This window comes from Poromitra crassiceps, assembly GCF_964638095.1.
Source record: "Poromitra crassiceps genome assembly, chromosome: 4".
Lineage (NCBI taxonomy): Eukaryota > Metazoa > Chordata > Actinopteri > Beryciformes > Melamphaidae > Poromitra > Poromitra crassiceps.
In genome coordinates this window covers 69,262,104-69,288,634 of record NC_139626.1, presented here as the reverse complement: position 1 = coordinate 69,288,634, position 26,531 = coordinate 69,262,104, and the positions used below count along the sequence as shown (strand labels likewise).

The window sequence follows — 26,531 nt, the reverse complement described above, 5'->3', positions numbered from 1 at the left end:
CAAATAAGTGAGGACTCTTTATAAACTGAACACAAGGGAGGCACCTGGGATACTAAAATAAACTAAATGGAAGAAAAGAACAGTGGCTGCCCTGCTGACCACGGTCCTGTGTGTCACCAGTTCAGCCTACAATACACAAAAGCACCAATTAGTCACTGAGCACCCATCATCATTACACAACACATACACCATACTGGCAAGCCCAACTCCCTACCTCCTAGGCCCGAGGCACCTGTGTACCCAACAGGTAGGAGCGTGGGCTGACCAGGGTCTGGGTCTGGTCTGGCACTCTACAACACAACACAGAAAATAATATTGTTTAAACATCACAAAACGGTATTGGTTGCTATCAGACATAATGAACAGGTTAATTCCTACCTCAGACTCTGCTAATGCACATATGGCAGTGTGTGGTTTCTGGTTCCCCCACAACTCCTGCTGCACAGCACCACCAGAGATTCTGGAATTGCAGCAACAGCCAGTACTCATAAAACTCATAAAACAAACAAATAAAGCGTAACCCAAAATGTCTAAACATTCTGTGACATACCTCTGTAGTTAGTTGCACACACGGCGCTGACCACCCGGAAACAGGGACACACGACGGACGAGAACAAACATGAATGTCTCTGATCTCACGGGATCTGCTCCTTACCATATATAGGCTGCTTTCGCCTGCTCTGGGCTCCCAGGTCCTAGAGTCCCACCCCTCACATAAATATAAATATGAATCACACACACACATGGGCTGTGAGGGGCTGACTGTAACAATATTAAAGTACATGCATAATCCCCAAAAAATCAACAAATGAAGAAAATAGTAGAATATGATAACAAAACATGAATTTAAAGATGTCTGTCTTCACTAGAACTATCTATATAACATTTGTGTTTCCAGAGGTCAGCACCACAGGCAGAGAGCAGAATCTCCAGTACCCAGCTGTCTGTCTATGAAGAGTGACCGGTCTAAAGATGATTTTCTAAACTTCAGTAATGAACCTGGACCTTCAGACACAAGGTAAGTGGACTGGTGCGTGTAAAATAGAAAATAAAATGGCTTGTCAGCCCATGTGTGGACTGTTCTGGCTATTGACATTATTCTCAATAAAGATTTGTTTGAAAGCTCAGAAGTTTTGTTTCCTTCTCTTGCTCTCTCTCACACATACACTGTCCAGTGACCAACCTGTGAGCTGTGGCCCTCTGGTGGTCTGCGGAGGTATTGCAAGTGGGCCGCCAAATCATTTGGATTGTGTGTGTGTGTTTACATTAAACACATTTTAAAACCCCTTGCTGATGGACAGCTCCTTGAAAACTGTAAAACTGAAAATGCTGAACATGTTTCAGCTGCTGTGTTAGTGACTGTGGAAAAATATAAAGTGCTGAGTACACTTTCTTTTTTATGGAGTTGGAGGTGGGCTGCAAAAAGTTTTGAGATTTTCAAGTGGGCCCTGAGTTGGAAAAGGTTGGGAACTGCTAGTCAGCAGTACTAACAAGCTAACAGCAAAAACTATATAACGTTAAATCAGAACAAAACAGGCAGCTGAAGATGAGGGTTAGGGTTAGGGTAACCCTAACCCTAACCCTAGGGTTGTCGATATTTCCTGCCATTGTTTTTCCTCATTCATATCAGACATGATAGGAGGAGGAAACCAAGTAGTTACTTATAATATTTTCAACATTTGAATAGGCGCCGAACCAAAACACGTTTATTACAGATTTATGACTAGAAAAACTTGACACATACTTCTGAGCTCCATCTCAAATTAACCTTCAGGTTCCCAGCTTTCAGATGATGTGTGCCACTTCTATATGGCATAATACTGTTGACCCGCTATCTTACTAAATATCCCCTGTCCTGTGTTAAGAAAAAGAGACAAAAATGTGTGCCTGGTAGGGAACGTTGGGGTAGAAAAGGAATTGTCAGTGGACCTGCACCCTGCTGGTTTGCCTCCTATCTATCTAATTACTCCTACCAGTTCTCCTGGAGGATATCTCTGTCCAGAACATGCACTCTTAACTCTGTGTGTGTGTGTGTGTGTGTGTGTGTGTGTGTGTGTGTGTGTGTGTGTGTGTGTGTGTGTGTGTGTGTGTGTGTGCGTGCATGCGCATGCGTGCATGCATGCATGCGTGCATGCGTGTCTCTCAATGTTTTCTCCACAGAGTTTCCCATCAAAGCAAAGAGGTTCCCAGTGGTCAGTCTGCCCAGAAGCATCAGACAGACTTGGACTCCATATTTATGGTGTGTAAATAAATAAATGAACAACAACAGCTTTGACTTTACATTTTACTTCAGCTACAAATGAAATACAAAACAACCTCCAACAAGTCTCCAAGCTGCACTCTTTAGAGCAGCGGACTTTCACTCTATGATGGATCTGATGTTGTGTTCCATGACTTCAGTCAGAAAGTTCAATTCATATGTTGCAGCTGCTTCTGGAGAACATCGTCACCTTTGTGAAGAAGGAGCTGAAAAGGTTCAAGAGGGTTCTGAATGCAGAGTACCAAGAATACTCAGAGAGTCAGAGGGAGGATGAGGAGGTTGTAGATGGTGAGGAGGAACAGCAGAGGAGGAGCAGCACAGAGGGTTTTCTAAACATCACACTGCTCTTCCTGAGGAGAATGAAGCAAGAGGAGCTGGCTGAGGAGCTGCAGAGAAGTAAGAGGCTTTAACAGCTTTAACATCATGGAGAGAGATGGTGGAGAATGCGTGATTCATTGTCTGTTAGAGGCAGTTTTTGTTTTCAAGACAATGACGTCACCTATAGGTGAAAGATTGGCAAAAGAATATAGGAGCAAATCATTTGGGACGCCCCATCTAATTCATTTGAATCAGGTGTGCAAGCCGTAGCTGGAAGATGACATCTGAGTTCTCAATCGCAACAAAGACAAAAAGTAGAATATGATCAAAACAAGTGTATAGAAAGGAGAACATTTTGAGTTTTTCTCCTTTTGATTTCTTTTGACTTGTAAAGACCTGTTTTACTTTTCAGAATGTATTTGAGTCATTATTTGTTTGGAATAAGCCAAATAATCTAAGCCAACAAGGAGACAAGATCAACAAACTGCAAGTAGCCTACCTTTGTGTTGGAACTTTATGCCATATAGTGGCTATAGTTTAAAATAAAATAAGCCATAACAATGTCCAAACTCTCAAAATCTAAACATTTGCCAAACAAGATTTATTCATTTCAAGATTGAAAGGTCAATGAGCGAAATCCCTCTGGATAATCTGGTAAAATTATTAATTTGTTAATGTCAGTGTAATACACTGAACACAGTGGTGCACACTGGGAAACAAAACAGCACCACAGCAGTTGCTGTCATGGAGTGGAGATACACATTTACAAAAACATGTTCACATTTCTCATGTTTCCCAAAACATCTGCTCATTGATGTTGTTTTTCTTTGTTCTTTCAGAAACTCTTGATGCCATCTGCCAATCTGAACTCAAATCCAGTCTGAAGGACAAGTTTCAGTGTTTGTTTGAGGGGATTGCTAGAGCAGGAAACCCAACACTTGTGAATCAGATGTACACAGAGCATTACCTCGCAGAGGAAGGGAGTGGAGAGGTCAATGATGAACATGAGGTCACACAGATTGAAGCAGCATCCAGGAAACCAGTGAGATCAGAAACAACAATCAAATGTGAAGACATCTTTAAACCCTTGCCTGGAAGAGACAAACCAACAAGAACATTAATGACAAAGGGAGTGGCTGGCATTGGAAAAACAGTCTTTACACAGAAGTTCACTCTGGACTGGGCTGAAGACAAAGCCAACCAGGATATACAGTTCACATTCCCATTCACTTTCCGAGAGCTGAATCTGCTGAAAGGAAAAAAGTTCAGCTTGGTGGAACTTATTCATCACTTTTTTCCAGAGACCAAAAGAATCTGCAGGTTTGACAAGTTCCAGATTTTGTTCATCTTTGATGGTCTGGATGAGTGTCGACTTCCTCTGGACTTCAAGAACAACGAGATCATGACTGATGTCACAGAGTCTACCTCAGTGGACGTGTTGCTGACAAACCTCATCAAGGGTAAACTGCTTCCCTCAGCTCGCCGATGGATAACCACACGACCTGCAGCAGTCAATCAGATTCCTCCTGAGTGTGTTGATGTCGTGACAGAGGTGAGAGGCTTCACTGACCCACAGAAAGAGGAGTACTTCAGGAAGAGATTCAGAGATGAGCAGCAGGCCACAATAATCATCTCCCACATCAAGAAATCACGAAGCCTCCTCATCATGTGCCACATCCCAGTCTTCTGCTGGATCACTGCTAATGTTCTGGACCATGTGTTGAAAACCAGTGAGAGAGAAGACCTGCCTAAGACCCTAACTGAGATGTACATCCACTTCCTGGTGGTTCAGTCCAAACAGCAGAACATCAAGTACCATGGGAGAGCTGAGACAGATCCACACTGGAATACAGAGAGCACGAAGATAATTCTGTCTCTGGGAAAACTGGCTTTTGAGCAGCTGGAGAAAGGCAACCTGATCTTCTATGAAGCCGACCTGACAGAGTGTGGCATTGATATCATAGCAGCCTCAGTGTACTCAGGAGTGTTCACACAGATCTTTAAAGAGGAGTGTGGGCTGTACCAGGACAAGAAGGTCTTCTGCTTTGTCCATCTGAGCATTCAGGAGTTTCTGGCTGCTGTTCATGTCAATGTCTCATTCATCAACTCTGGTGTCAATCTGCTGTCAGAAGCCTCATGGTGGCATAAGCCATTGAGAGCCAAATCAGCATTAAAATACCTCTCCCAGAGTGCCGTGGACAAGGCCTTAAAGAGTTCAAATGGACACCTGGACTTGTTCCTCCGCTTCCTCCTGGGCCTTTCACTAGAGACCAATCAGACTCTCCTACAAGGTCTGCTGAAACATACAAGTAGCTCACAGACTAATCAGGAAACAGTCCAGTACATCAAGAAGAAGATCAGAAAGAATCCATCTCCAGAGACAAGCATCAATCTGTTCCACTGTCTGAATGAGCTGAATGACCATTCTCTAGTGGAGGAGATCCAAACGCACCTGAGATCAGGAACTCTATCCACAGACAAACTCTCCTCTGCTCTGTGGTCGGCTCTGGTCTTCATCTTACTGACATCAGAGGAAGAACTGGACATGTTTGACCTGAAGAAATACTCTGCTTCAGAGGAGGCTCTTCTGAGGCTGCTGCCAGTGGTCAAAGCCTCCAATACATCTCTGTATGTGCATGGTTAACTAAACATATTCAATATATTAAATGTAAGATTCATACAGAAAAAAATAGATTTTCAAACTTTTAAACCGTTAATTCTCCTCCAGGCTGAGTGACTGTCAGCTGTCAGAGAAAAGCTGTGAAGCTTTGGCCTCAGTTCTCAGCTCCCAGTCCTCTAGTCTGAGAGAGCTAGAGCTGAGTAACAACAACCTTCAAGATTCAGGACTGAAGCTGCTCTCTGCTGGACTGGAAAGTCCACACTGTAGACTGGAGATTCTCAGGTAAGATCAGGTTATGATACTTCTGGTTAAAAACAACATGTAACTGTAATATTAACTCATTCATGGCCAGTTTAGGACTGCCAATATTTAGCACAGGCCAAAGATTTTCATAATTGTTGGTCATCTTTCAAGACCCACAGTAAATTATCTATTAGCACCAGAGTGATTTGCAATACCTCAAAATGAAGATGTACGTCTCTGGGTTCACCAGGGAAAAAAAGTGAGCTTTTAGCATGTTCTGTACTCTACTTATAGCCATTTATATACACCCTGTTTTCACCAAAAAGGTCTCTCTGAGAAGACAAACAGGAGAAAAGGCCATTTTTGTAAAGGACACAATCTCAGGCAGAACTCGCTCTCAATTCTTTTATTTTGAACTGTATTGACATCAGACATGTAAATATTATTCGTTATGACACAAATGACAAAAAAATGGATGTGGATCCAGAAAGCTTGGGCCCTATTCTCCCACAGGCCTTCGGTGCTAAAACGGGCCTTAAACGCAAAAAAACGTGCCTTGCGCCTGCCTCGGGAAGATATCAATATGGCTTTACGCTGCCAAATGCTCTTTAGGCCGAATGGGCGTGGCACAGTCCCAGAATGGGCGAGAATGGGCGTTTCGGCCTTAAATACCAGCCTAATGATATCTTCCGACCTGGCGTTAATTTAGCGCTGAGCGCTTTTCAAAACCAGGCCTATTCAGTGCGCCGGGGACAGGATAGTGAATGGAGAATAGAATATAGAAAAAAATAGTTTAGAATACAATAGAATATAAGATTGGAAGATTACAGCATGCAGTGGCAACCCTTCTCAGGCTTTGGGTAAAGCTGTAATGCACAGTTGATTTATTTAGTTTAGGCTATCATAATAATCCCCATTTATGATCCAGACACACACCAGCAGAGTTATATCTGTCTTTGATCTTTTTCAAATGGGATAGCTGTCTAACTACACATATTTGATGTATAAAAAAAATCGTTTTGGAACATTTTGATTAGCAATATTAACGTTGTATTAATATAGCTCAACGTTTTATTACCCCCCCCCCGCCGAAATTAGCTACTAATATTACTAATATTCCTAATTAATATGTATTATTATTTCATTCAGATAATTGACATTATAGGCATGTATATCATTTAATGTGAGAGAAAGGGAGAGAGAGAGAGACAGAGAGAGAGAGAAAGAAAGAGAGAAACTGGAGAAACTTTTGTGTAGCGCTTCTTCAAACCCCACTCTTCATTACAGCTATTCATTGTCTGTTGTATTTATTTTTTCTGTGTGCAAAGCATAGTAGTTATAATTATTCGGCGTCAGCGGGGTAATTCCCCTCCCCAAACAGTGCGCGATGGTACATTTGAACCTGAATGGATAGATGAATAAACGACTTAAGTAAAGAGTTGGATATATAGGCCAATAAAGTAATCAGATCCAGTAAAAGTGATAGGTGTCATTCAGAGGATGTTGCATCATGCAGTGGGGGAGAAGAGAGAAAACGATATCATTCTGGCCAAACTTTTATCTAATCTCATGACATCCAGCCATAGGCTATATTTTTTTCTATCCGATGCGTTTAGAACATTCTTTTCACTTTGATCTTGCTATAGTGTAGCGTATTTACATGCTTGCAGTATTTAAAATGCAGTTAGATTGGTTTGAGAAGCATAATAATATGATAATATGGAATAATAGCCTATATATGGAGACAGACAGACGGGATGAAGGGAGGGGGGGGGGGAGCAGAGCGCTTGGCTTTGTCTGGTTTTACTGGACCACTGGAATTGGAGCTTAAAAGGCAAGCGTGTGATTCGTTTATTGCACTTATCCAATGAGCAGACGGTGCATAATTGTACGCTTAAAAGGCGTTGTTGTAATGCTTTAGGCTGCGTGTAGCGCCAACACCAAGATATCAAGTGCGCTGGTCCACGCCCACTGATCAGCACTGCGCCAGGCGCTCGGCGTAGTTTCTACACCGATACAACGATAGGGGCCCTTCTCTCTGTAGCAGAGCTCAGTCCCTATCGCCTCCTCTTTTCAAAGTTGCTAGAACTTCAATTCCCTGAAACCTGAGTGAACACACATCATGGCCAGCAGAATTAAAATGTCTCACCACTGAAGGCTTTTCGGCCCCTATCTTCCCACTGGCCTTAGGCGCTAAAACTGGCGTTAAACGCAAAAAACGCGCCTTGCGCCTGCCTCGGGAAGATAGCATCATGGTTTTAGGCCCCGAAATGCGCTTTACGCCGAAGAGGCGTCGCGCAGTGCCAGAATAGGCCAGAATGGGCTTAAATACCGGCCTAACGCTATCTTCCTCCCTGGTTTTAATTTAGCGCTTATCGCTTTTCAAATGGAAAAAAAGCTGATCTTCGCCGGGGATATTACTGTGCTCTCTCTCACTCCCTCTCTCTCGTACATCAGACAGGCACAATGACCGATGAAAAAAAAGTTGTTATACCGTAGTTTTGAGCCCCTGTCATTCAGAGGCTGTTGCATCTGTGCAGTGGGGGAGAAGAAAAGGTAGCGAGAGAAAATGATATCATTCTGCCCAAACACTGCGACGGCTCCCCTACCAAAGCCACATGTGAAATCTCCCAGCATGCATTGAGGCTAATACATTTAGACAAGAAATAGCAACCAAATCAGCCTAAACAGGCTAAGTGGTAGATAGAAATAATATTTATGTTAACACAACATGCAATTATAGAACATTTCAATATTGGACATAATAAAACATAAAAATCAAAACACAACCCTATGTGAAACATATATGTAATCCAGGTGGTATATGTATCCCTCGCAAATACAACGTGATATAGACGGGTGACAGCCGTAACACAGTTCTACTGTGGTTCTACTGTGATGTCCGCTCCAGCAAGACTTGGCTTAGGCTACTTCACACGTACTTTCACAATAAAAACACATTTATGCAATGACTTTACATAATGTAGGCTATATTTATGTGCATCATTTAGCCTGTGCAGCAGGTAGTCTACAAGTTATAAAACTACCTGCCCTGAATGAGCAGAGTGGGGGTGCTTGTTCACTATTGTGAAAGTTATGTGTTTACAACATAAAGATCATGGAATTGGATCGTATCAGGAATGTCACCGATAGTTAACGTTCTATTTGTAGGCCACAGGGAGACTGCATCAGCCCTGCTGAACAGATCTGTATTTGCCTGGCTGTAGGTTGAATCGTTTTAGTCAGGCTATGATCTGTGATGTGCTGAGATATCCAAATTGGCAGAGATTACAGCATAAAGCCGCAACCTGCGGACTGGATCGAGTGGATCGGAGCTTCGAAAGGAAGAATGTCATTGAGTAACTGCAGTTCACCAATGAGCACAGTTGTGAATAATTATATGCTTAAAAGGCATGGTTATAATGGTTAAGGTGCTAATTTAAGGCCGTTGCAACGATAGAGCCCTTTGTCTTTGTTCCGAATAGTGCTCTTGTGTTCTGACATATGAGTTTTTAGCTCTCTTGTGGTTTTACCGACATAACACAGTCCACAAGGACACTTCAAAAGATAAACAACAAACCTGGTCTTACATGTAATTATACTATTGATATTGTGGGTGTAACTATAATACTGTCTGCTGATTTCTGATACATGTTTTTTTTTGCACACACCAATACACACAAACAAAAGAGCCACAGATGTAACAGATAGACAGGGACAAAAACAAAGATAACTTACAATTTGTAGAGTAGAGCATGCAGATCACTTGAATATCATGTTTCCCTGGAGGTGGGGGTTTGGCCTCAGGTGTCATCTTGTAGACATGAACATGTGAAATTGAGAATGACAAATTTCATGGGTGAAATTAGACTCTCTTGTACCGAATTTGAAACATAGTTCAGAGTGCAGATCAAGCCAGTAAAACTGATACAGCACGGTGCTCAAGAGGCATAATGTAGGTGCCACCCACATTATGCCTCTTGATGTGTTGTTATTTGAAATGATATCACGAGTATTATTTATTTTAGATATTTTCCTATGAATCGTATAGGGCTGGATGATATAGACAAAATCAACGATTGCAATATTTTTGACCAAATACCTCAATATTGCAACAATACTGTAGGGATGAATATTGGTGCAAAATATGTACACAATGAGATTAAAAGATAATAATCATCAGGAATGTGGATATAATAACTAAGTGGGTAAAGCCAAATATTAAAACAGCTAGAACAGTCTGGTAAGTCCAGCAATTTACACCACTTAACTGTTATGCAGCCTTTAAAACCACGAAAAGAAACACTTATGCCATATCATATTAGAATATCCAAAATCTAAGACGATATCTAGTCTCACTCATATCATGATATCGATATATTGACCAGCCCTATATTGGTATCGAAGTGAGAAATTCTAGTATTGTGACAGCCCTTATACACAGTCTACACAACTTTGTTGCAGTTACAATTTCAAGCGGCTGCCAGACTGTGGCCTTTGGCCACAAGCAGAAGTGTCATGCCCTTTGAAACTGAGGGAGCAGTTGCCCCCTCACATTTGAGTTTTATTTTATTTATTTATTTATTGCAAAATTCATGGTGGTCATTAGTAGAATCCCATTTTCAAACACGTGAAAATGAAATGCTGTTAGTTATAGGCATAGTTTGCATAGCAAGTTAGTTGGCTATTGTATCAGGCTGCTAAGGTTAGCAGTGTAATGTTAGCAATCGTTCAACCGTGCTGTTTACACACCAGGAGAGACTTAACATTTTCCAGAGTGTCTGTGGCTGTGCCGAGCATGGTGTGGTGTAAAGGGCAGTGTTGCCAACTCCTTTCCAAGCAAAGTCGCTATTGGCTGCTCAGAAGGTCACTAGAAGTCGGTAAATGACGTCACATGCTAATTTTGCATGTCAAATTATGCTTAGAAAACACGCCTCAGTGTAGCCAGTGTAATCATTGACTGAATGGTTGTAATATTAAGTGCTGAGTGACTCCACCCGCCCGGGCCAGATTCAGCATACGCTGTTAGAAATTACAAGTAAACCGTATCTTGCTGCTCTCTCAGTGGAGGAGAGGGACTGCACTGAAGCGCTGTGTGTGTCAGACAGGCAGAGATGAGGAGAGAGAGAGAAAACCCAAGGCAGCCGCACCAATTTAAAGGCAAAATCCATTAAATTCAACAGATTTGGTTGTTCTCCCCAGTTCCCCTGGTCAGAAAAAGTCACCAGATTTGTCACTAGGCACATTTCGGAAATAAAGTCGCTAGGGGGGTCTGAAAAGTAGCTGAATATAGCGACAAAGGCGCTAAGTTGGCAACACTCGTAAAGGCACAATGTGACTTCCTGTTCCTGACGCAGGGCGGGGGATTGGCTGCCTTCAAAATAAAAGTTCATTATGTTTGTCACTTTTCATGAATGGTAAAAACTGGGGAATATGGGACAACATTAGCACACATGTTCATTGGGACCATTCTATTAAACATGCACCAACACTATACTGTGACATAGACATTTAAAACGATGCTGAAAAGTGAAAAACTTAACTTGGCAATTTTATTTTGAAGGGAGGGTGTTTAGTGAAGTATTTTGACTAAATACAACACTGTATGGGTTAATGAGTGTGTATATGTATAAAGAGTCTATAACATTATATATGCATACCCTAAAAGAAATAATGCACAATATCTTGTATTTTGAACAATGCAGAGTAATCCAGGTATTAAGATTTACTGTGTAGAGATAAGAACATACATTTTATTGTTATATGACAGATTGAAATTGTGTTCCATTTACATCCTCCCAAAATCATTTTTATCAGTGGGTGTCTGTGTGTGTGGAGGGGTTGGGAGTGTCTGTGTGTGTGTGTGTGGGGCGGGGGGGAGTGGCGTGTCAGCGACATCATGATTCGTGACACAAAAGGTGACGCAAATCATGACTGACAGACACCGCCCAACCGCCGGTCCACCTAGGTAATTTTATTATAGTATTACTTGAGGGACAATGCGCATTACTGTAAATGTGCCAGTGTTAGCAAGATGGCTAATTTTCAACTACTGTCCTTTGGAACTCCAGTTCGATTGCCAGTGCCACACACACACACACACACACACACACACACACACACACACACACACACACACAGACAGACAGGCACTGACACGAGTAGAAACAAAAATCACAGACAAGAATGATTTTAAAAGAGAATACAATTTTCACAATTTATTTTCTTGCCCTTCAGGCTGAGTGGCTGCCAGCTGTCAGAGAGAAGCTATGAAGCTCTGGCCTCAGTTCTCAGCTCCCAGTCCTCTACTCTGAGAGAGCTGGACCTGAGTAACAACGACCTGCAGTATGTGTTTGACCTGAGGAAATACTCAGCTTCAGAGAAGGCTCTTCTGAGGCTGCTGCCAGTGCTCCAAGCCTCTATTAAAGCTATGTAAGTGGATAGATAACTGGATATATTAACTTCATTAAATGTGATGTGAGTACAAAATGGAAAACATAGCATAACTAATTCTCCTTCAGTCTGAGTGGCTGTCAGCTGTCAGAGAAAAGCTGTGAAGCTCTGGCCTTAGTTCTCAGCTCCCAGTTCTCTATTCTGAGAGAGCTGGAGCTGAGTAACAACAACCTTCAAGATTCAGGACTGAAGCTGCTCTCTGCTGGACTGGAGAGTCCACACTGTAGACTGGAAACTCTCAGGTAAGATCAGGTTATGATACTTCTGGTTAACAATATGTTATAATATTGTCTGCTGATTTCTGATAAATGTTTTTTGTAGTTATACATTTTCAGCATCCGTCAAGCAAGATGAACAGGTAAAAATGTCTGTTTTGTCAGGTTGACTCAAAACAAGCTCACAGATAAATGTGGTAAGGAGTTGTCATCAGTTCTCAAGGTGAGGGAGCAAATGAGCCCTCACAGTGGTAGAGCTGTGTATGCAAGCTGCAGGGTGAGCTAGCAATCGAGTGCAAGGTGAGCGAAAGCGAGAGGTGCCTAGTAAGTTAAAAAGCTGCAAGATCTGATAGAGAGAGGGAGAGACAGATAGAGAAGGACGGAGGGGAGAGAGAAGGGGTTTGGATGGGAGGAGAGAAGAGATAGTGATCCACAGAAGTGTCAATTGACATGAGGGATCCTGCCGCTTTCCCCAGCATTGCACATCTATAGGCGTGCCTCTTGATGAACAGCAATGACATTGGATGAATTGAAGAAACACGTTCAATCGTGGGCTGTCCTTCCCTGGTTTGAAGTGTTGGGGAAATACTTGTTTCAAACTTTCTCTTCGACTATAAAAATGGCTCAGCCAAATGTATTTCTGAAAACAACAGTTGATGCCTACAATAAACCATGAAGTGACAGTTTTCTCCATCTGCCTTTGTTTTGGATTTACAATGATTAGCTTAAGCGATCGTATACCGGTTTCCGGGAGGCGGCGTGCTGCACGCACCTCATTTGCATAAAGTTGAGCAAGAACTACTTTGTGCAAATGAAGAAGCAGCTACCCAGACAATCTCTCTCGAAATGCCCTGTTTCGCTACCAGAAGGCATTGCACGTTGCACGACAGGCAGGCAGGTGATGATCCTGGACACAAGAAAGGCTAAACACAAAAAACACTAGGAGGAAGTCACTAGAAATAGATTTGGCCTTGAGCGTATCTACCACTGTGGTGAAGACAATCTGGCAACAATTGATGGTTAAAGACGCAGGGTAGATGAGATGATGAGCAGTGAGCAGACCGGTGTGTAGGATGAGCTGAGCCAGAAGCCAGGAGAACGAGGAAGAGAGACCATGCACATACCAATACACACACAAACAAAACAGAGAGAGACAGGGGACAGAGCCACGGGTGTAACAAATAGACAGGGACAAAAACAAAGATAACTTACAATTTGTAGAGTAGAGCATGCAGATCACTTGAATGTGTATGGTTATGTGCATGGTTAACTAGATATATTCAATATATTATATGTAATATTGATACAGAAAAGTGTAGATTTTCAAACTTCTTCTTGCTCCAGGCTGAATGACTGTCAGCTGTCAGAGAAAAGTTGTGACGCTCTGGCCTCAGTTCTCAGCTCCGAGTTCTCTAGTCTGAGAGAGATGGACCTGAGTAACAACGACTTTCAAGATTCAGGAGTGACACTGCTCTCTGCTGGACTGGGGAGTCCACACTGTAAACTGGAGACTCTCAGGTTATGATACTTCTGGTTAACAATATGTTGTAACTATAACATTGTCTGCTATTTCTGATAAATGTTTTTTGTACTCATAGGTTTTCAGCATTTGTCAAACAAGGTGAACAAGTAAAAATTTCTGTTTTGTCAGGTTGACTCAAAACAAGCTCACAGAGAAATGCTGTAAGGAGTTGTCATCAGTTCTCAGCTCCCAGTCCTCTAGTCTGAGAGAGCTGGACCTGAGTAACAACAACATCCAAGATTCAGGACTGAAGCTGCTCTCTTCTGGACTGGAGAGTCCACAATGTAGACTGGAGACTCTCAGGTAAGATCAGGTTATGATGCTTTTGTGTAACAATTTGTTGTAACTATAAGATGGTATGCTGTTTTATGATGGATCTTCTTCTTTGTAGTCATAATTATTCTACATTTGTCAATGTGAACAAGTAAATAATTTATATCGTTTACAACAGGTTGAATCAAAACAAACTCACAGAGAAATGCTGTAAGGAGTTGTCATCAGTTCTCAGCTCCCAGTCCTCTAGTCTGAGGGAGCTGGACCTGAGTAACAACGACTTACAAGATTCAGGACTGAAGCTGCTCTCTGCTGGACTGGAGAGTTCACACTGTAGACTGGAGACGCTCAGGTAAGATCAGGCTATGATGCTTTTATGCTTTTATGCTTTTAAATGCTGTAAGGGGTTGTCATAAGTCATTTTGTCTGAGTGAGCTAGACCTGAGTAACAATGACCTGCATGATTCTATGCATGTTTGATTTTTTTATTGTCCACTTTACACACATATTAGAAGAAGAATGTCTCAGAGGAGCCACCGAACCCACCGCTGAATACAGCAAGTTCAGTGACTCCTCAAGTACACCCCAGGTCCAATTCCATCAAAAACAGGGACCCAAAACGAGATTTTAATGAAGGGCGGCTCAAGGTGATTCACTCAGTAAAACAGCAACCCTATACGAGGGATCAGCCGAGCAGCATTTTGGTAAACAAACCACGTTCTCTGGGGAGAAATGCAATGGGACCGTATGGAGCCAGCTTTGAGTGCTCACTCTAGCCCCGGCTATGTTGTTTACATTTTCAAAACTGTTAGTTTACACAACTTTAACACAACATGCATACAGTACATTACTGTAGCATCAGGAGCATAAGGACAATATATATATATACATTAGGGCTGTCAATCGATTAAAATATTTATTCTGGATTAATCGCATGATTGTACATAGTTAATCCCGATTAATCGCAAATTAATCACACAATTTTTAATCTGTTCTAAATCTACCTTAAACCGGTGTTTTTCAAGTGTTTAATACTCTTATCAACATGGGAGTAGACGATTATGCTTGCTTTATGCGGATATTAGGGATGGGCCGATCCGATACTGGTATCGGGTATCGGCCCCGATATAGCACAAAATTCTAGATCGGGTATCAGTGGCAAATGGCCCGATCCATAGACCGATCCATAGGGGCCATTCTATTCACTCTAATTCTATGTGTGCACGCCTGGTACACTGTTTCCAAACAAGCTGATGTAGGCTAGGCAGGAGCAGCTAACAGCATGGAGCAAGCCAGAGGATCACCTATTTGGAGGTATTTCATGCTAGCTACGCCAACCAGTTTGACACAGGGCTCGACATTAACAGCTGCCCAGTTGATAAGGTGACATCACACACAGACCTTCTCTCTCCCTCTCTCATCTCCGTGATGCAGCCCTGCTTGATTAAGAGCAACTCCGACTCTGCAGCTAGTTAACAATCTTTAACGAGCAGCTGTTGCATGCTGTCCAGAGATGTGAAACGCTGTCCAGAGAGAATAACATGGACTGTCTATAACCCTGAAGTTTGCGTGAGGACATAGCCTACATGTAAGCTGTGATACTTATGTTATAATAATAATTCTACCTCATTCTGTTTGTTTGTTTGTTTGTTTAGCATAGCCTACTTGCCGACGTCTTGATTGACGGTTTAAGTACCCTACTTTTCAAATAAAGTTACCTTACCTTATTATCAGTGCTGTTCAGGCTAATGTAGGATTATGTAGGCTAATGTTGATTATTGTGTGGGAATAATATTAGCCTAATTCTGTATCATGTATTCGTGTATCGACACAGTTCAAATGTTTATTACTCTCCCTTATTAAGACAATCTGTTAATATGTGCTAAACAAGAGAGGTAATGTTAGTTACTTATCTCAATACACAGTGTACTTAGCTATTGTATAACATAAACAACTGTCATATTTGTTATATTTGGGTTTACATTAAACTCAAGAATATTTATTTCAGACCCTGTAATATCTGTATGTTCAACTCAGTTCATGGAAATAATCAAAGCTCAAACAACAAAGGATTCTCTGACAGGAATCATTTCCATATTGTACCACCAACCCATGCCAGTTGACTAAGTGCATAGTATTTTAATGACTCAAAATATAAGGTGACCAAGAATGGCAACCATATTACAGTTTTGGCAACCCAAAGCTGATGCCTAGCAACTGCGGAGTCGCAGGGCTGCATCGGGGAGATGAGAGAGAGAGTCTGTGTGTGATGTAATCTTATTAAGATCGATTTAAGGTTTTAGGAATATTAGAAACATGTTTATTTTGGGGTGCACATTTTCCTGTCCCTATTTTTTATATGCTAAAAATTTTAGCATATACAAAATATGCTGCCACTGAGGCAACCACAGGCCAATATATTTTTTTAAATGGTTGCCAGCCGTTAATGTCAAGCACTGGTATCAGATCGGTACTCGGTATCTGCCGATACTGGACCCCAACATATCGGATCCGTATCAGAGGCGCGAAAAAGGCGGATCCGAGCATCCCTAGTGGATATGATTATTATTATTGGAACAGTGACAGAGACTGTCCAGAATATTCTTCAGAATAACCTCAAGGGTGTGCATGCTGAACCATACTGTATACTGAAGTAGAAGCATATAGGCTACTGTAGTAGGCTGCATTATTAGCCCACTGGTTCATCTGAACAAAACAAACTAAGAGCACAGCTTAGAATGGCATTTATAAATGTATTTTGTAATATAGCAGCAGTGTTAGGCTAGTGAAGACTACAGTAAATATCGGCAAATGAAGACTAAATCTCAAAGACTAGATGCTGTTGAGATTTGAGGCCTCTTAATTGTGCCGAACAACATTGGAGAGCTTTGTGTTTGTGCAAAGAATATGGGTAGTATCATATTATGTAATTGGCCTTTGTTAGGCTATTGTTATTATTGCTACACTGTAGTTAGAATACTCACGCATCTCTGAGACTGCAGTGTCAGTCTCTTAATGAGTAGTCTTGCTGGCAAGACTAGTTAACGAGCCGCAGCTGGTGGGCGAGGGTACGCTCTCACCCCGCCTCGCTCACTCCCCGCCTCTCTCTCTCGCTGTCTTGGTCTCTCTCTCTCTCTCTCTCACTGTCTCACATCTTCTCAATTTGCAGGACGTGTGGAAAGTCATGAAAATGCTGTGCAGTCCCGCACAAAGCAGAGCATCTGCTCACCCTACTTGAAGCTGAACTTGTCATTATACCCTTTTCTTCCTCCTTTTCTGCTCCTCACGGAGATTTGTTTCTGCTTTACTTCTTGATTTCCAAAACTACGGGTGGACCAAGGCTCAAACATCACAGAAAGTGCATGCGTTAATCGGGCGTAAAAAAGAAATTGTAACGTTAAAAGGAATTTGCGTTAACGCGTTATTATCAGTTAACTTTGATAGCCCTAATATATATATATATATATATATATATATATATATATATATATATATATATATATAGTATTGTATAATGTCATATATCAATCTGTCACTAATCATGATGAAATAGGAGAAAAAACTAAAATAGGCGGTACAGTTGTATGGAGTTAAAATGGGTGGTACAGTGTATGGAGTTATATATATATATACGGTATATATATACCAGTCTCAATAATGATGAGGGGGGAGAGGGGGGGGTAATTGTATAACATTATATATCAGTCTGTCAATAATCTTGAACATGAAGAAAACATAATAGGGACAGTTGTATAACATTATGGGCTCTATCTTCCCAAAAGCGCTAATTTAGCATTTGCGCTCGTTTAACGCTGTGCGCAATGCAAATTGGGGGCGGACACAAGCACATGCCTGTGATAATTGTACTGGGCACTGGCTGCCCGATGCCAAAGCAGGCATTTCAGAGCTAAAATGTGGGATTGATGGCATTACCCTATCGTCAGCAGTGCGCAATTACTTTGCGCTAAGAGCTTTGAAAATGACCTTTTACGCGCAAATACCTCTCTGCGCTGGGTGCACTGCAAGGAGATTACGCCTGCGCTCCCAGCGCAGAGAGGTATTTGTGCAGTGGAAAGTGGAATTCCTTTTGGATATGTCATTACGCACAGCCTTGCTACGCCAAGACATCAAATTATGCTGCTAAAATTGGGTATTAGCAGATAATTCAGTGAGGCAATCAACTATAACTCACTGAGAAACATTTATCACATCGCAAAGAGGGAAATTAATTGAGAAAACTTGTTGGACAATGGACATAGGCTATTTACCTTCATAACCCGAAGGGTCGTTGGCACCACAGACGATCTGTCAATAAGCTCCCTCTGTCATCGCACGAGTGAGTACACTCTATTATGCATGGAGAGAATTACAGCATATTGCATGCCTCCGCAAACAGCCATTGCAAGACGGGAATCTGATTGGTTTTGATTGACGTAATGCCAGCCTTGCCTGGCCACGCCTGTGAATAATTCTGGTAGTTAAGACCGCCCAAATCCCGTTTGTGCAGGCATTTTGGGGCGCAGATGATTTTGGCACGGCTCTAATTTGCGTTTGCGACACATGCCGTGAACCTTTCTGCATCGCGGCCGAGAATTGCATCCCCAACATATTTCGGGGCTGTTTTAACTTAGAAATCAGCGAGGTCACGTCTACCAGACAATTAGATCACTTTTAAACAGTTACATTTCTGTATAAATCATTACAAGTATGCTCCCGTGAAGTGGGGATGCTTTTTTTTGCTGCTCGGCAGGGGAGCAAAACTCGGCAGAACACCTGGCGGATGGCGCAAGGCGGAATGCTATCTTCCGTGCCTTAAAGCACGCACAAACAGGTGCGCAAGCGCTATTAGGGGATAGCGCCGTTTGGAGATAGAGCCCTATATATCAGTCTCAATAATAATGAGCAAATATATCAGTCACAAAAATTAGCAAATAAAAAGATAAAAATGGATAGTTAGGCTATAAAGTTATACTTAGTTCTGTCAGTAATAAGGAAATAAGAGATCATGGCATGACAATGTGGAGTCCTTCCACTTCCTGGGATTCATCATCAGCCAGGACCTGAAATGGGAGCATCATCATCAGAGTTCTCATCAAGAAAGCACAGCAGAGGATGTACTTTGTGCGGCAGCTGAAGAAATTCAAAGTGCCAAAGGCAACGATGGTGCACTTCTACACATCCATCGTTGAGTCCATCCTCACCTCCTCCATCACCATCTGGTACACTGCTGCCACTCTCAAGGACATTAACTCATTGAGTGCCAGCCACTTTTGGAAAACGGATGTTCCCAGTGCCAGAGTTTCAGAGCGTTTTCAGTGATTTCTCGAGGCCCACAGAATATTGTGTGATATTACTATGTAAACACCGAACACGCCCAAAGAACGATGAGAGTCTATTGTATCATCAGCAAAAAAAAGTTTATTGATATCATTTTCCGTTCTTTAGTTATCAGCCGGAGAAGATAGGTGGATTTCAGCAAAAACACACGTTTCAATTTAGAAGCTGAGATAATGAGCCTTTTGTGAAATGAAGCATTTCAAGCACATCACTGACTCTGAAGCTAATATTTTCTGATGTAATGACACCTCAAAAATAATTTCCTTTAATAAAACAGTGAAAACAAACGAATTTTGTTTGGCCAAATAATATTTTTTAGCTGCAACCAGCAGCGCTGGCCCCTGCGTGCGCAGACCCTACACCTTCTTGCTGGTCTTGATTTACTGCTGGTGGGCATCAGATATTCTAGCTTGTTTGCCTGTCTCTGTCCATCGAGCCTGCTGTCTGGGTCTGTGTTTACTGTCAATGGTTGTATGCTGCCCTGCGTGCCCCACCCCCCTCCTCCTCCTCCGTGGGAGTGTCGCTGGTGGCTCTGCTGCATTTGCTTTGCACTGCACCCTGCTTTTTCATAGCGTGTCGCCGGCTCCCAGCTGAGAATAATGTAACTTTTCAGAAAGACGCTGGTGTCGGCAACTAAATCATATGGATGGGCTATCGCAGCGGACACGGAGGGGCTCAATTGTGGCAGCAGATTGGCTGCTGCAGGCACAGCTAACGTTATGCTTCATGCATATCGATGCATACGGATGCGATTTCCGTTTCCCCATGACTTCTTCTCTGTTTTTTCCTCGCCTTTCTGTAATCTGGAGAGCACTGTCGCCACCTAATGGGTCTGTAAAATAGCTTTTACACATTCAACATCCACCATACTTTCACTGGAGATGGATCAGGCTTTAATCCATGCTCCACCGTCAAAAAACGCAATTGACGACTTTAGTCGTCATTGGCACTGAACGTTACTATTTGAATTGACGACTATAGTCGTCATTGGCACTCAATGAGTTAACAGACTGCATGCAGCGCATCATCCGCTGTGCTGAGAAGGTGATCGGATGCTACCTGTTATACCTTCAGGACCTGCATGCAGCCAGGACACTGAAGCGGTCTCGTAAGATCATGGCCGACCCCTCCCACCCTGGCCACAAGCTCTTCAAAACATTCCCCCTCGGCAAGAGACTGAGGTCTGTCAAGACCAGAACCACTCGCCACAAGAACAGTTTCCTGACCAACAAGGCCCGAAAGCCACTTCCACCAAGGACCCTACCAACACCCCCTACAAACCCCACTACCTCCTCCTGAACTCAGCTGAATCCCCCCACTGACATGAGCCCCCCCCCCCAAGCAAACGTCACTTTGCAACTACAGCAGTTGGACTTCACTCGTTACTTAAATTATTATAGCTGCTTCTCCTACAAACTTTACACCATTAGATTACTCTTGTTAACTACATTGTGCACCACTTCAACCAATCATATCACAACATGACAGCTGTCAATCAATCCTCATTCCGAGGAGAACATTCTCAGCATGCAAGATGGCTGCCTACCTGTAACCTGGGCAGACTTGTCTAGTCCATAAATGTTAATATACTTGGCCAATAAGTATGTAACATACAAAATAAAACAAAACGGTAATGTATTCAGACATTTAAAGCCAGCAGGCAGCACTCTCTACCTTGGCTTGGAAATAGCTGTCTGGAGGCAGACATCCAGTCCTATCTGCCCTGACTCCACAGCGCTGTATTTACATGATATGTTTGTACATAGACTGTTATTGAAATGTGACCGGTAGGTTTCAGATTTGTCCAGTAAAATACATTATTTTGCTGTGCAGATTCTGCCAGTGCCCCCAAGTTCGGTGGGATCCATCGATTTCATTACACCTGTGTCTCCATTCAATGTTGTTTCATCTGTTTTGTAAAGCTTGCCCTGCTTTGAGCTCGAGTAATTCTGTCTGGGAGTGAATTCCATGCCTTAATGGCTCGATTCAGGGCTGAACGCTGCCCTATCTGCGTTCTGCATTTAGGAGCAGTGTATAGACCTCTGCTGGCATGTCTAGTTGAGTAGGCATGTGTGTTTGAGCTAAATCTTAGTCTACTATACAAACAATAAGGTGTTTTTGATGCATTGATATTTCTGAGTCGGCCGAGGAATGATGCTGTCAGCCTCTCCTCTACTTTTAACCAGGATAGCTTGACATGCATTTTATTTATATTGGATCTCATATTACATCTTAGGCCCAGCCAAGCTGCTTTATTCTGAACAAGCATGTAATTTTCCTAGATCTTTCTTAGCTGCACTTGACCATATCATGGGACAATAGTCTAAATGTGATCAAACTAGAGTCTGTACTACTTGTTTGGTCAAATGAGGTGATATAAAAGCAGAGCATCTCTTAATAACAGCTATGTTCCCATTTTACCAACAATAGAGTCTATATGCTTTGTCCACGACAGTTTACAGTCTAAAATGACACCAAGAAGTTTTGCCTCCACCACCTGCTCAACAGCCACATTGTTCAACACCAGATTCACCTAAGGTGCAGCTCAGCTTTAGTCAGTAGCTTGTGTGCTAGACTGGAACACCCAGCACTGGGAAAGAGGGTTCTCGGTTCGGCAGGCTCTTGAAAGAGTGTTCCTGGCTTACCGAGCTCTGGGGGATATTTGATAGGTCTCATGCAGCAAGAGAAGACTGTGACATTCCTTACAGAAGCCTGCTGGGAGCCGAGGGGCACTCATACTAGCTGCCTTAGCTTCAGCGATGGGGCCCGCTTGATGTTGTCTGGTAGAGCGGCACGTCCACCACAGATCCTGGGTTAAAGACGAACCCCCCGTTATAGACATCGCAGTCCCCGGTCGGATTTGTAGTGAAGTCCCCTTCTGACGATATCTTGTTTGGTCGTTTTAGGAGAATGAAAGAAATAGCTACTGTTAGCCAGGCCACTAGGCTACAGTTAGCCTAGCTTTGGCTATGAGTCCAGTCTTTTAGCGGGCTAGAGAGTTCGGGGCTCTGTAATCGGAGGGGGTCACCCCTATGTTCCCACAGCCCAATGTTCCCACAGCCCTGTGCTCCCACATTTAGGGTTAGGGTTAGGGTTAGGGTTAGGGTTAGGGTTAGGGTTCGGTTAGGGTTAGGGTTAGGGTTGGGTTAGGGTTAGGGTTGGGTTAGGGTTAGGGTTGGGTTAGGGTTAGGGTTAGGGCTGTGGGAACCCACTCTAAACAAAATAAAAAATGGCTCGCGCCCACACTAAATAGCTAAGCAGCTTTACAAAGATATGGACTTGTCTTGGCACAAATCAAAAGTTAACGAACAGGATTTCTCCGTGCCTCCGTTTTACTGAGCGCTGTCATACGCCGCCATCTTCACTGGTATCAGGAAGTCAAAGGGCCCTTTTGTTGTACGGCGCTATCGTTTGCGCTGCCTTTGCGCTGCGTATGCATGCCTCTTATTGCTATCTTCCCAGCGTCTAAGCTATCGTCTGCCTCCACCGTCCAGTTTTGCGCTGTGATGACACAGGTGTAGGCGTGACCCAGGCCCAGGTGGGCCTCTAGCCTATCATGTGTCTCGCGCAAGTGTCATTTAGCGCTGTGGGGAAGATACCGTTGGTATGTGGCGAGCGCAAAGAGAGGTCTGGGAGTTGCCCATTCCAAAATAGGCGTTCCAGCGCAATGTGATAGAAAAAGGGGCTGTGGGTGCTCTCAATTTTTTTTTTTTTATCATTCATTTTTTATTTTGTATGCAAAGCATACATTCATACAATATATACAGTATCCTATGACTACCATACAATTATGAATATTTATAAACCCACTTATCCCTCTACCCCCCCAATACCCTCAACCACCCCCCACCCCTTACCACCAATCCGGCTATTGCAACTGACCATATAAATTAAAACAAAAACAACAACAAAAACAGGCAGACATCAAATAAAAATAATCACCTCAGAAGATCTTTTAACTTCGAAATTAAATCTGTCCATACTACAATCGTGTTTGGTTTTGCATTGTTAATTCTTGCTGAAGATAGTTCCAGGTATGAAATGTCCAGAAAGCTCCGAAGCCAATGAGTATGTGATATATCATGTGGAGGATTCCAACGTTGAGCAACAATCTTCTTGGCGGCCGTTAGACCTGCTAGCCAGATATTACGTGATTTTCCGGTGAAGAAGATATGCGAGTCATCATTCAACAAATGTACTGCCGGGTCCACCAGGAGTTGCACCTCCAGCAGGTCTGACAGCGTATTAATAACCTTCCCCCAAAACTCCAAGACCCCTGGACACTCCCATACAACATGCAGAAAAGAGCCAATGGTTCCCGGGTGGCAGAACGTACAAAATGGGTCAGTTACCAATTTATGCCTAATTCTCGGTGTTAGATACGCTCTATGACAAAATTTCAAATGTATATATTGATGGTTTGGATTCTTCGAAGCACCAGTAACATTATCCCAAATTGCATCCCAGTTTAACTCTTGTCCTAGTTCTCTATCCCATGCCTGCATACCACAAGTGGGTGTATACTTATGGGAATGAAAATTATCATATATATATGACACTATACTTTTTGGAGCGATTCTTACCCAGTCAAGAATAGGATGTTCTTTCAACTCTGACCCCCAGGGAACCCGATAGGCTCTACAGGCTGATCTTATTCTGAAGTAAAAGAAAAGAGAATGATTATCGATGCTGTAGCTGGAGACTAGGTCTCGAAAGTCCCGAATGCGGGAAGACATGATACCTTTATCCTCCCATGATCTGTTACTGAAAGGTTTCCCCCCAGTTAGCAGATGACTGTTATTCCATAATGGAGATGATTTGTACCACTTTTTTTTGATCTTCAGAAACCTTTCCGCTGCTCTAAACACTTGAAGCATATAAGTAAAGATTGGACCATAAAGCAAACTACATTTTTTATTAGATATACCTATAAGGAGAAAATCCTTCAATCTTATTGGTGTTATTAGTTCTTGCTCCACGCTTTTCCAAGATGAAACTCTATCTCCATCCAGCCAGTAACTGAGACTCCTCAATACGAATGCCCAGTGATATAATTAAAAATTTGGACATGCCCATCCCCCAACCGACTTCTTGACCTGGAGAGCTGACCACTTTATACTGGGACGTTTACCATTCCAGACAGTAACCTATGGGAGGGGCCAGTGGAATCATCGAGCTGATGAAATTAATACGGGGTAAGATGTTCATTTTAATGACTGATATCCTAGCTGGGACTGACGCTGGCAGATGTTTCCATCTTGCAATATCCTCTTCTACTTTTTTAAACACTAAAGAATAATTTGTTTTAGCTATAGAAGACAATGAAGTACTGATTTTAATACCCAAGTAGAGGACCTCTTTCGCAATACTAATCTGGGGGGGGGAGAACCACCCTACTATGGTCCGTATTAACCAACATCAATGCAGATTTTGCCAGATTGACCTTGTAACCTGACAGGTGTCCAAAGTGATCTAGTATTTCTAATACCCTGGGGAGAGTCCGTTGAACGTCTGCCATGTACACCAACGTGTCGTCCGCATATAGCGAAATTGAGTGGGATGTTGCACCTATTGTGATGGGGGAAATCTGAGGGCAATTCTTAATTAGTTGAGCAAGCGGTTCGATAGATAAATTAAAGATCAAAGGCGAGAGAGCATCCCCTTGACGTGTGCCACGTTTGATGTCAAATAGTTCAGAGAGGCCTCCTCCCACACACACCCGAGCTGATGGGTTGGCATATAACGTACGAATCATATTGATAAATTTGTCTCCAAAGTTAAATTCTTTCAGAACCCTCCACAAATATGGCCATTCGAGGCGATCAAACGCCTTTTCAGCGTCCACAAATAGCAGGCCACACTCAGGTGGGATCATATGTGACACGCTCAGTATGTGTAGGAGTCGGCGGACGTTATCAGAGGCCAGGCGTCCCTTAATAAAGCCCGTCTGATCCGGACTCACAATTTTCTTAACCACTGTTTCAAGTCTACCGGTTAAGAATTGTCTTGAGATCAGCATTTATCAGCGAAATTGGGCGATGATTGGCACACTCCAAGGGGTCCTTCCCGGGTTTAGGTATAACAGTAATCAAGGCTGTGTTTAAGTCTCTATGGCAACTGCCCTTTTTGATAGCATAATCCAGCGTTTCTAACCACACTGGTCCAAGAACATCCCACAGTGAAAGATAGAGCTCCACTGGTATGCCATCTATACCTGGTGTACGGCCCTTATTAGTGGCTTTGACTGCTCATCTAGTGTGATAGGAGAGTCCAGGGCTTTAGTCTCCTCTTCCGACAATTTAGGGAGGTCTAGTCCACCTAAAAAGTTAGAAAAGTCATCCTCAGTGGGAGCCGGGCCGTTTGTATACAGCTGCCCAAAATAATTTTTGAATGTCTCGTTTATTTCCTCTGTTGAGGTTACTACCCCTCGGTTAGCACATCTGATCGCTGGTATGGACCTTTTAGCTTCCTGTCGTTTAAGAGTGAGCGCCAAAAGATGACTTGGTCTGCTACCTCTGCACAGTATTTTCGTTTGATTATGTGGATCATATATTCCGCCCTACGCCTTAACAAATCATTCAGTTCTGCTTGTTTGGTTTTGAGCCTGTTTTCTTTTGCCAGGGTGTATCCCCCTTTAAGATCATCTTCCAAAGTTTTACATTGTTCTTCTAGAGTGGAAATTTGCCGGAGCCGATTTTTATGTAGATGGGAGCTGAACCAGATGGCATTATTTTGTATGAAGCCTTTGATGGAGGCCCACACTATTGTCACATCTGCGACACTATTTTTATTTTTTAGCTATAAATTCAGTCAATTTGGTTTTTAATTGTATAGTGGGGCAGATTAAGTCAATATTCCATAATAATCTTTCACTTGGTGGTACAAGCACCAAATTTGGCACAAATGATGTCCAGGATGTACTTTCCAAGAAAAGTACGTTATCCAGCTGAAAATCCAAGATGGCCACCAGTTTTCAACATGGCCGCCTCGTCAAATGCAAAAAAATGGTTTTCGAAGTAGAACTTGAATGAACAGAAATGTGTTAATGATCCAAACATCAAAATGAATGTATTCTGACTAGAAGAACTCAATGGTGTCAATTGAATTCCAATATGGCCACCAGTTTTCAAGATGACGGCTATTACGTGACTCAAAATTAGCATTTTCGGAAGCTGTCTGATCACAGATATTGCATTAAGTTGAAGGGCAACATCCATGATCATTCATTGAAATGCTGTGGTCAAGCTCTATTGGTTTGTAATTTTTTATAAGAGTGATGTCAAAGCACAA

The 26,531-nt window shown here is 42.6% G+C and overlaps 1 protein-coding gene across 1 annotated transcript; it reads left to right on the top strand.

Moving 5' to 3' along the window:
- Window positions 1-2,418: 2,418 nt before the first annotated feature.
- On the top strand, window positions 2,419-14,260 carry LOC310775927 (NLR family CARD domain-containing protein 3-like; the record flags this gene model as incomplete). The annotated part of the gene is made up of 6 exons (XM_083636049.1): window positions 2,419-2,656; window positions 3,418-5,206; window positions 5,307-5,480; window positions 11,963-12,136; window positions 13,454-13,627; window positions 14,083-14,260. The coding sequence occupies 6 exons, from the start codon at window positions 2,419-2,421 to the stop codon at window positions 14,258-14,260; spliced, it is 2,727 nt and encodes a 908-aa protein (XP_083492175.1).
- Between the last annotated feature and the right edge of the window lie 12,271 nt (window positions 14,261-26,531).